This window comes from Centruroides sculpturatus, unplaced genomic scaffold (genome assembly GCF_000671375.1).
Source record: "Centruroides sculpturatus isolate CEXI.00-Female unplaced genomic scaffold, Cexi_2.0 scaffold134, whole genome shotgun sequence".
Lineage (NCBI taxonomy): Eukaryota > Metazoa > Arthropoda > Arachnida > Scorpiones > Buthidae > Centruroides > Centruroides sculpturatus.
Window position 1 is genome coordinate 409,189 of NW_019384368.1, and position 12,117 is coordinate 421,305.

General features: G+C 29.4%; 2 protein-coding genes across 5 annotated transcripts in view; both read right to left on the bottom strand.

The window, feature by feature from the left end:
- LOC111613091 (protein kinase C, brain isozyme-like) overlaps window positions 1-2,435 on the bottom strand; it is a 14,627-nt gene extending 12,192 nt beyond the window's left edge. Inside the window, exon 1 of one of the 3 annotated variants that reach the window (XM_023354411.1) lies at window positions 2,203-2,435. In XM_023354411.1, coding sequence (XP_023210179.1) covers window positions 2,203-2,323 — 121 coding nt within the window. In that variant the 5' untranslated portion in view covers window positions 2,324-2,435. The remainder of the gene's footprint in view (window positions 1-2,202) is intronic. The other 2 variants (XM_023354420.1, XM_023354401.1) reach the window with 2 other exon arrangements.
- Window positions 2,436-5,421: 2,986 nt separating this feature from the next.
- The window catches only part of LOC111613114 (protein kinase C-like), a 33,769-nt gene continuing 27,073 nt past the window's right edge, over window positions 5,422-12,117 (bottom strand). Inside the window, exons 2-3 of one of the 2 annotated variants that reach the window (XM_023354436.1) lie at window positions 8,111-8,142; window positions 5,422-5,564 (exon numbers count right to left, since the gene is read on the bottom strand). In XM_023354436.1, coding sequence (XP_023210204.1) covers window positions 5,425-5,564; window positions 8,111-8,142 — 172 coding nt within the window. In that variant the 3' untranslated portion in view covers window positions 5,422-5,424. Of the gene's footprint in view, window positions 5,565-8,048; window positions 8,143-12,117 lie in introns of both variants that reach the window. The other variant, XM_023354443.1, reaches the window with a different exon arrangement.

Consider the following 12,117-nt stretch of genomic DNA (forward strand, 5'->3'; position numbering starts at 1 on the left):
TTTAATTATTTTTATTTCCAAACTGATTTTAACCAGTTCTATAGTAAGGTAACATTCCAATAGACAATATGCAAAGCTTTTTTTTCAGTTTACAGCAGTATTTATTACACAAAATTTAAGTAAAGCTTAACATGCCGATCTTGCCCCGATCTCCCCTTTATCTCACGACTGAATGAACCAAAAATTCTGAAACTTAGCAAGGTTATTTCTACATGTGGGGCATTAATACTATTAAATTTTGGTGGTTAAAAGTCAGGAGATGAGGAGATAGAGACGGAGGTTGGATGTCGTATCTCGAGTGTGGTCGGACTTATTACACGTTATTGACATTTACAATTTTTTTTTTTTTTAATCTCAGCACAATTAAGTCTTTTGCCATTTTATAATATATAATATAAATTATTTTAAATAAAATTTCATAACAGATAACGCCATATACAATTTTTATTTTGTGCTTATGTGTCCTAATGTTTCTTAAAACAGAGAAACTTCTCATAATTCAGCAAAATTACTCCCTTAAGCTTCTGTCGTGATTTAAATTTTACATCGTGGCATAATTTAAAAAATCGTGTAACTTCCTGTTCGAGTGTATGAAAAGTCAAACAAGTCATTTGTCAGCTTTATTTTTATTTTTATTTATCAATATTTTATATCATATTGTATCAAAGTATAATAAGAAAAATTTTATACGCGTTTATGCTTACTGTATCTGTTTCTAATATAGTTTTATCTGAAAGTTATTTCCTCGGAGAATCAAAGTCTATTCTTTAATTCTTATGGAAAATTCTAAATATTTTCAATAGGAAAATCTACGGTACATTTGTATTTTACAAGTCAAAAATATATCTTAATTATACAAAGATGTATCAAAAATTCAATTAAGTTTATACATAAAACAAAAATTATTCCTCACGTTATATCTAGTTTTTTTTTATTACATTTTTTCGTTATTTTCCAGATAAAGTGAGTGTTTCCTGTATTTAGTAAGGTAAGATTTTCTGTTGTAATTAAACTATTCTCATAAATGTTCTTGTAACAGTCTAATAATTATAAATTCTGGAACTAATAAATTTTAATACGAGATGAAATTCAAAATACCTAATTACAGTACTAATTGGAATAATTATCTTCAATTCACATAGTGGAATAACACTGACAATTCAATGAATAAGTGTAATGTCACGACATATATTTACAGTTTAAACGTCTAGTTTTATGATCGATGTGTAAAATTTACTTTGAAAATAAGAAAGTAAAGTACAGTCTTGGTATTCTGATACAACTGAAACTGGAACAGTGTCGGATTAAGGAGATTGCTGGATTATTAGTTTATTCGGTGGCTTAATCGTTCAGAAAGAAAGCATTCGTTTACTTATTTGTATTAACCAAAAATACATATTGAATATCAAGAAAATATGGAAAAGAAACAATCAATTTGAGCAGCTTAAAATGAGCCGAACACTCTTTAATATCGTGCCCAAGTTGGGGCTCGGTATCATACCACTTTTGGTGGGAATTTGTTCAAATTTAGTGGGAACTTGAGTTTGAAATAATGGAAAATTGTCTACGACATACAACAGTGTCAAGAATACCCGAGAGTTTCCTAGTGTTTTATTATCGAGATTCTACTGTATATGTTTCCTAGATCTCTATTAGTATAACTCTTACAACAGTAGACGGCTAATGGCCGAAACAGAAGAGACATTAACTTGCCACTCTGCTAATTCCAAATCACAGCCTCAAGAATTTTCATGGATGATTTAATACGGAGATTTCCGGCAGCATACAATTTTGAATTCGATCATACCCATAATGAGCATGAAAAAAGCTATCAGTATGCACAGTGAAGAAAGAGTAAACAAAAATCCAACCACAAATATAAAAAAACGAGACTGTTTTATAGCATCAAACGAGACGTTCATTTTTATTTCAAAGGATAACTTTTACACATTTTTATATTTTGGCTGTATATAAAATAAATGCATTTAAATCTGCATAATTATTAATTCATTTAATTCGTATTAATTTGGATTACACACAAAAAAATCTTTAATACGAATCCTCAAATTACAATTAATGCAAATCGACCATTTAAAAAGCGAATTCGACTGATGGTATTAGGCAACGACATTGTTTTGGAGAATTTATTTTATGTATTTGAAGAAGTAATATACGAAAAAACACAAATAAGAATCAACAAACCTTCACATACGAGTTTAGAATTTATACCAGTTACTTTTAGTAATATTCTTCCCCTTCTTTCGGTGTAATCACATCCGCAAAGATTCGGAACGTTTTCTTGGCATCGTTTATGAACGTTCATATCACATGCTGCGAAAAAATTAATAGAAAATATAACATAAACCTTGTAAAAATATTAAATTAATTGATTATGTTTACAGGAAGAACATAAATTACAGCGAGAGAAAGAAATGAAAGAATTTTCAACGTAACGTTGTTCACTAACGTTCAAAAATACTGTTCTAGAAACATTAGGAATCAAAGATATTCATTAACTGCTAATTTATTCTATATGAAAGTAAGTTTCATAAATGCCGATTAAGTGGATCAGTAGTTGTATTTATGAGTAATTATACAACCTTCCACAATGACAAAGAGAAGCTCCAATTAAAACAAGTTCAATATTTGCATATATTTTAAATATGTGAGAGTAAATATAACATTAAATACACAATAGGAGCTCGCAACAGAATTAATTTTGTAAATCAAATGTTTTTATTAATAAACAATTTACCTTTTTTTTTCGGTTGTATATATGGTATGTTACGATTCGTATGGATATTACTGATCTAGTATATTAGTTATTGACACATATGGATGGATGGAGACAGGGCCAGAGATTTGCAAAAAATACAAAATGACTGTTATCAATAAATAATGCGAGTGCAATTGTTGTCCTTGGAAAAGATTCATAAACTCATTTCAAAGCAGCAACAAACTTCTCACTTATTTGTTGAAATTAAAATAACTCGACCTGCACGCCTTTCCGATTTAAATCCTCTAGATTTTTTTCTTATGGATGCTTAATAACTCGCTAATTAACCTTTTTTCATGTTTACAGAATCATGTTCACACTTTTTCAGGCTTACAGAGGGAAGAAACCCTTCTATAAGCCTGTGAAATTTGGCCAAGCATTAAACAGATATAGTTAAGAAGCTGAGTGAAACACCCTGTATATACAGGATATTTCAGCTTCTTAACTATATAACTTCTTCCTTCTTTAAATACATTATGTAACTTAATATATAATTATATAATATATATTAATATGAGATACGGCTCATAAAAATATAATTTGAATTGTGTTTATGTAGCTTGATTGATAATAAAAATCAGTTACATTAAATAGAAAGGTAAGTGAATTATTTGATAAATCTTTGAGTCGAGTGCAGCATAATTAATTAATTAAAATCCATTATAAAATTAATGTACTGTAATGTACGTACCTTGACACTGACATCCCTGCTTGCCTAAACCCCTGAAATGAATTAAATTATTTAATAATAAATACATAATCCTTAATAAAATTAAAAATAATAAATATGTTTAATTATTTGAGAACAGTTTCCATATTTAAATTTCATTTGAATAAATGTAGGAATGTCATACGTCAGTGAAAAAAGTTTAGCATATTTAATTTATCCTATCACCTAAAGATATTAAATACAGTACAAACTCTAATCCGTTCCTTAATAATTCGGCATATCTTCCAGTTTGATCTGTATCCATGTAAACTTTAGTCATTTGACATATTCTGTTCACTTGGGTTTCATTTCTATGTACGGTATTCTTTCCCATATGCCTTTACTCTCTTTAATCTANACTAAATATGTTGGTCATGTACACAGATGCGAAATGTTGTGTATCTTTACAATAAAAATAAAAAAAACAGTAAAAATATATCGTTGTTTTTATTTAATATATACGTAACTGTCATCAAACGAAAATAGATCCAACTGATTTGATATAGATCGAAAACAAATGACTCATATCTTACCGAAATCCATTGAGATCCATGCAAGTAAATATTTTATTGCATTCTAGAATGCCAGTGAATTTACATTTTATAATACAATCGACTAGTTATTTAACGTAAATATATAGGATTTACATTAAATCATTTTTTATCTTTATGATAAATCATCCATTATGTGAATAATTCTTCTATATACTTTCATTTTGAATACATCGACGTTGTTAAAACTAATAAAGCTATTTTTATTTGGATTTTTTACTATTACAGCAATTCTCTGTTACATATAGATGTATGTGTCTAGAATGCCGAAATAATAATTTGATTGATTGACTAGTTAACACGTTACAAAAACACACATTACGATGATATACCAGGCTATAATTATGCCCATTATAGGTGAATCTGGCCCCCCAATGAGGTCGATCGACACCAGTGGAGATGGTAAACTATGCCTCGACTCGTACTATATAAATTTACAATAGATTATGGTCACGTGAATAGGTTTGGGCCTGGATGCCTGTAAGGATATGCTTTAAATCGCTGTCATCTGTCTAATCCAGTGTTTCCCAAACTTTTCAGACTACTGCCTCCTTTTAGTGTATATATTTCTATATTTCTTACATATGTATTGTTTCAAAATGAATTTTTGTCTCCCCTATTATCCACCCCTTGAGTCTTCTGGTATAATCAAACACTTAAAATATTAATTAACCACTTCAGAAATTTAAAAAAAGTAACACTTACGTCAGAATCTACCCCTTTGTCGACTCCGGGACAAGTAAACGTGACCAATTCGTGACACCTCTTATGAACCACAAAGCTGCAAACTATAAATAATAACAATAAATGACATTCGTGTAATAAAACCGATTTCAGAATGAAATTTATTACGTAAACAGTCATTTCGAACATAATTAAAATGTTTACTATTTTAATTACGTTCGTAACAGTCGATACGAGGACTTTACACTAGAATAATTGAAATCAATGATTGTATGGAAACCTAACACAGAATTTATTTCGTATAATAACTTTAATTTCTTTTAAAATTCTTCAAGCATAAGTTATATTATACATACATGTAATTCCAGATTTAATTTTTTTTACATTGATAACTGTTCCAAACCTACAATTTTGTTACCTCTAATCTTTCAGAAAAGGGTAAGGTCCTGTCTGTAAATAATCTTCCAATAGACTTAAAATAATTTTAAACGTAAATTAATTTAATATTTTACACATCGAACGAGCAAATACTTATGGTGAGTGACACGGTCACAATGCCAGGCTGCAATTTTTAATCATATTTTTCATTTATTTAATTTAAAATAGAGCATACGCTCTCCACCTCAANTGCCCCGATCTCCCCTATTGTTTAAAAATGAATTTTTGTCTCCCCTATTATCCACCCCTTGAGTCTTCTGGTATAATCAAACACTTAAAATATTAATTAACCACTTCAGAAATTTAAAAAAAGTAACACTTACGTCAGAATCTACCCCTTTGTCGACTCCGGGACAAGTAAACGTGACCAATTCGTGACACCTCTTATGAACCACAAAGCTGCAAACTATAAATAATAACAATAAATGACATTCGTGTAATAAAACCGATTTCAGAATGAAATTTATTACGTAAACAGTCATTTCGAACATAATTAAAATGTTTACTATTTTAATTACGTTCGTAACAGTCGATACGAGGACTTTACACTAGAATAATTGAAATCAATGATTGTATGGAAACCTAACACAGAATTTATTTCGTATAATAACTTTAATTTCTTTTAAAATTCTTCAAGCATAAGTTATATTATACATACATGTAATTCCAGATTTAATTTTTTTTACATTGATAACTGTTCCAAACCTACAATTTTGTTACCTCTAATCTTTCAGAAAAGGGTAAGGTCCTGTCTGTAAATAATCTTCCAATAGACTTAAAATAATTTTAAACGTAAATTAATTTAATATTTTACACATCGAACGAGCAAATACTTATGGTGAGTGACACGGTCACAATGCCAGGCTGCAATTTTTAATAATATTTTTCATTTATTTAATTTAAAATAGAGCATACTCTCTCCACCTCAAATTAGTAGTGGCTTGCCCCTGTACACGATACTTTCCTGTTAGAATAGGTCATCTATCTAACAACTTTCGGGAACAAATTTTTGAATTGAAATAAAGTCACCTCCGCTTTGCATAGGAAGGAAATCTTAGGGGTAGAAGGCTTAATCGGAGCCTTCTACCCCTAAGATTTCCTTATCTTGTCACGTCTTTTATCTATCTAACTCCGTTCTCGAGATTAAGGAAAGACAGACAAACAGACGGATGACAGTGGGAATTGATAGATCTACAATTTTTTCAAATTGCATCCCAATTAAGAAAGTAGAAATAAAAAGGGGGCTAAAAATAGCTTAATTTCTCTCAAAAGATATAAAATATTGAGAAAAACATGCTTGAAGATTAGCAAATCTTATCTAAATTTGATAAGATTTTCTATGTTTAGTGTTAACTTTTCAACGATTTTTTTGTAACTAAAATTAACAGTTTTTGTAATTTATTAATATAAAAAACCATCCAAATTACAACATCGTATCTTTTATTAGAATTCTACGTTATCTCTAAATTCTCTACAAAATTGAAAATCATGGTAATATATAATAAGGTACTTAAATTAATCTTCTTTCTTTGATAACATCACAAAATAATTTAATATTATAACAAAACACTTTATAGTCAACTGTATTGTTTATTAAAATCTAAAAATCATCCCATTTAGAATATTTGTATAACTGGCAGTAATTTGATAATTACTGCCAGTTATACAGCAATAATTTATATAAATAAAAGTAGTTTGTAGTTTTAAAAATTAAATTATGATCATTTAAAATATACGAATTATTAACTACAATAAAGGATTCTCAAAACTTAACCCTACTCCTATGATAAAGAAAGAATTTATAACAAAATTCATGCAAATATTGCATTCGATAATTAGAATAATGTCATCTCACCTTACGATGAGGATAGAGTTTCATTATAATTATTGAATGCTATTTGCTCATATTAGAGTTATGATCGAACTTTACAGGGTGATTCATAAGGTCTTAAGCAAAATTTAAAGTTAGGTCAGGAATACGAAAACAACCCATTTTTACCTAAGAACGTATAGCCGCAAACACTATCCGAGTGTTCTAATAAACATGTTGTACCTCACGTGTACTACTTTCTGCGTGATTCTTCCTATACTTCTAGTAATTTCGGGTGGCGTTTGAGAATGTTCCTAGGTAAAATGTTTTGTTTTTGTATTCCTGATTCTCCTTTAAAGTTCTTCTAAGACCTTTTGAATCACCCTGTATGTATAGGTTATTTTTTAACGAAGCGAAAGTCAGGAGATTAAAACATTCTTATTGGAAGCTTTAAGTTATTTACATCTGTTACGAATGCTTAATGATTTTTATGCAGAGTGCTTCATAAAAATTTGACCAAATTTCACAGGATTATAGAGGGAAAAACCGAATGGAAAAGTCGAGGCTGTTTTTTGACCTGGAGTGTTAATTAGCCAGTTATTAAGCATTAAAACGTAGTGACATCATTTCCGCTTTTTAAGTAATTAAATTACAATCAGATGGATTGGGAGAGAAAGACCAAATAACTCAATCTGCACACTTTTCCGATTTAAATCCTCTAGGTTTTTCTTATGATCGCTTAATAACTCGCTAATTAACCTTTTTCATGCTTATAGAGTCACGTTCACACTTTTTCAGGCTTAAAGAGGGGGAAACCCTTCTGTAAGCCTGTGAAATTTGGCCAAGCATTAAGTAGATATAGTTAAATAGCTAAGTGAAACACCCTGTATATACAGGATATTTCAGCTTCTTAACTATATAACTTCTTCCTTCTTTAAATACGTTATGTAACTTAATATATTATTATATAATATATATTAATATGAGATATGGCTCATAAAAATATAATTTGAATTGTGCCTATATAGCTTGATTGATAACAAAAATCAGTTATATTAAACAGAGAAGTAAGTGAATTACTTGATAAATCTTTGTGTCGAATGTAGCATAATACAAATTCGTTATAAAGTGAATGCACGTACCTTGACACTGGTATCCCTGCTTGCCGAAACCCCTGAAATGAATTAAATTATTTAATAATAAATACGTAATCCTTAATAAAATTAAAAAAATAATAAATACGTTTAATTATTTGAGAACAGTTTCCATATTTAAATTTCATTCGAATAAATATAAGAATGTCATACATCAGTGAAGAAGTTTAGAATACTTAATTTATTCTATCACCGAAATTAAATACAGTACAAACTCAGATACAGTAGACCCCCCCATAACACTGTAGATAATTCCGTGTTATATGAATTCCATGTTGTACGAGTCACTTAGATTTTACAAATACGTGAGCCGTTCACAGCCCGGCAACGTATTTGTAAAATCTAAGTGACTCGTACAACATTAAATTCATATAACACGGAATTATCTACAGTGTTATAGGGGGTCTACTGTACTGTACATATCCAGTTGATTCGTATCCGTGTAAACTCTCATTAATCTAGTACACCTCTGTGCAAAGACGGGCCGGATTAGCGAATGTCTACTGTAATTATGAAAAATGTAGGCATAGAAATTATTCTATACTTCTCATCGCTTCTATCAAAGAAAGAACATCCTTATAAAGGTAAGTTCTGCTCTACATGCTAAATTCTAACACCACATGCTACTGAGATACCATTCAGAATATACATCCAAATATAAACACAAATGTGGAATCAATGAGTTAATCATACAAATATAACTTGCATTTTATTATTATTCTATTCCTAATTATACATTATAATAACACTTAAACTCATCTTGCTAATATATATCTTTAAAAACTGACTCGATTTAACAAACCCCAGTTAGTGCGTTAAATCGAAGTTCTTCTGTATTTAACTCGAAAATACATTAGTAACATACAAGTACTGTATATTAACATAATTTAAATATTTTATATACAAAAAAAAAACAAAAAAATTATTTTAATTGACATATTAAATTAAAGATTAACTTCTAATAAAATTTCATTCGCTGATTATAATGAAATCATTTAAGTCACACGTACGATTCTGATAAAGTTTATTCACGAACTGTTTATTCTTAATATCATTAAACACAAGCTCATGCCTTATCTGAGACGAGTAGGAGATTAAAAAGAAATTAAAATAATATCGTATATCACATTAAATATTGAAATATGGCGATTTTATGGTGTGATTTAAAGCGAATATTTCGAAATTTGACACTTGCATAAGTTCTATAAAAGTTTTTGAAGTGTCAGTTGAATTTTTTTTTTATGAGAAGTTGTAAATTATCCATCATTTTTGAAGTTAAAAATAAATTATACCTTCTAACAAAGAAGCCGTTATTCTAAATTATCATTTTCTATTAATAAAAAGATTGTCAGCCGGCATTTATTTTGTGTAAAATACAGAAAGTTCTATTGAAAATCATGAATAACTCGTATGTTTAAAGCATTGTTTATGTAAGGAATTCATTCGTACGATTAAAAAAATCCAGCAAAAAGTTGCGTAACTTTTCCGGCCAGACTTTAAAATTATATGTGGCTCCATTCGAGATACGACATGTGTCCTTCCCGTATCTTTCCATCCTCTCGACCTTTAACCACCAAAATTTAATAGAATCAATGCCCCTAATACAAAAATCCCCCTACAAAAATTTCAGAAATTTTCGACAAAAGGCACGTGAGTTATTAAGCTTCAAAGAGAGTAAACAAAACCCTGCCACAGACACTCATTAACATTTCTTACTTCACAATTAGTGCAATTTGTAACACAAACTTTGTCTTCGTTTTTAATATACGCGGCAATTAGAAGATTCGTAACAGATGTAAATAACTTAAAGCTTCCAATGATAATGTTTTAATCTCCTGACTTTCGCCTCGTTAAAAAAAAAAAAATTAATAACAACAATAAATAAAATTTTACAGGAACGTAACCATATAACGAAGTTTCTTGGCAGTAAATGATGGAAGATTCTTTTAAAGACAGAATTCGTTGTTATCTTTAATCACTTTTGCAGACAGTTTTCTTGAAAATAGTTTTATTTTTCCGTTCCATGGGCACTAAAGAGGGCCTTTTCAATCGTATATATCATAGGAGTAGCGGGAGAATTAATGGAACATTCGAAGTCATACATACAATGCGTAAGTATTGTATGACTTACATGTGGTGTGATGTCTGAATTTGTAACGTAACATACCGGGATATTTGCCCGTGGAAAATTTCGAGAGATGGTTCTCGTGAATTCAACCTTGGAGCTAGGTTAATGCCTTTACTGACTCGATTATCAGGCCATCTTCTGTGCTAAACGACTGAAGTCATTCAGAATAGCCCAAAATCCATAATAAAGCAGAGATTAAAAGAGGTACTCCATAACAGACCAATCCCTTGTATCAACTAATAAATCGATCATCTCATTAAATGAAGAACTGCGTGTTGCATCGTTGGTATATCTTTCAAATTACCTCAAAAACTATTAAGAAAATTAAATAATTGTTAATAGATCTAAAAGTATTATAGGTATTTGAAGAAAAATACATGGGAAAGTGCATTCATCTCAGGTAATTCGCGAACGGGTGTTACAACAGGACGTTTAATGAAACCTCCTGTTGAACATGGCAAATTAAGAGTAAGATTACTGCAGAGTTTGAAAGAAAAATAATAGAAGAAACTGTCAATATTTTATAATATAAATTAATAAATATAGATTTTTAATTATGTTTTCCTGATTTCATTTCATTCAGAATATACAAAAGAGATACTCTTTAATAATATCTTACTGAAATTTCTCGGTTGTATTATAATCAAGAAAATTTAATATCGTCTCCGGAATAACAATAGTTACTGACGTCACTCTATTGTCCTCGATATTAGCAATATTCATTATTTATTTTTATTTAAAATAAACTAACGAAAGTATTCAAAGAGAAAGGTGAAAACAAATCCAACGTCGTCTTTGAAAAGTTTCAATTAATACAAAAATTATTTATTCAGTTTATTATCTTTGCCTAAAAAGTATATTTTTGTAATAAAATTTCATTATTTAAACAATATAAGGGAGATTATTTAAAGGATATTTCTTGAATTGTCATTGGTACATTTTAAGACCTTTCCCCTAGACACAGAAGATTGGGGGCCTTCTGTATACTATAATTTTACATAATCATAAACTAATAACATAATAATAACTAGAGATAACAGAAACATTTGGAAAATTGGGTATTAAACTCGTTAACTGGAAGTCGGGATTTTTACCCCTTAAACTTCGACCCTAAAACCTGAAACTCCATAAGAAAAATTGTATGCAGCCCTACCGAAGCCTATAGTGTTTTTGAGGCCCCTAAACTTCATTTAAAATTTTCAACAATAAACTTGCTAATGTATCCATTAAGTGGCTATCAAAATTCTAAGAAACTTCTCAAAATAATTACTTTTAACTCTTTTCATCTTTAAATTTCAAATTACCTTTTCCTATTACATAACAGAAATAATGAATTTTCTGTAAACCGAAACGTTTTTAAATAGAGTTTCAAGTTAGAATTAAATCTAAAAAATTATTATAATTTTCTATTGTATAATGTAAGATCATTTTAGAGAAAAGTGTACAGAAATTTTTTAATGTTTACATCAATTTGCATACTTGAATCAACATTCTACAACTCAATAATCAATATTTACTTAAAAATATTTACTCATTTAGCTTAGTGATCGACTTCAGTTTCATACGTCTCTCCAGAATTAAGGACTATTGTAAGAAAATGCACATAACTGACTTAATTATGCTTACTAAAATAGCATAAAAGTAGTGACGACGATACTTGATCATAGAAGAGCAGTAGTCAAGTATCCCTCGAGTAAGAACCCGTTTATATGAACTCGCAAAGCTCAGATTTAATCATTTAATGTACAATAAATAAAGCATAAACAACGAGTAAAAGCTTCTCTAAATAAGCGTAAAAACGCTATAAAGGGAGAGAAACGTAATTCTGTTTAACGCTCTCTACGAATGGTCAACTGATATCTTGACG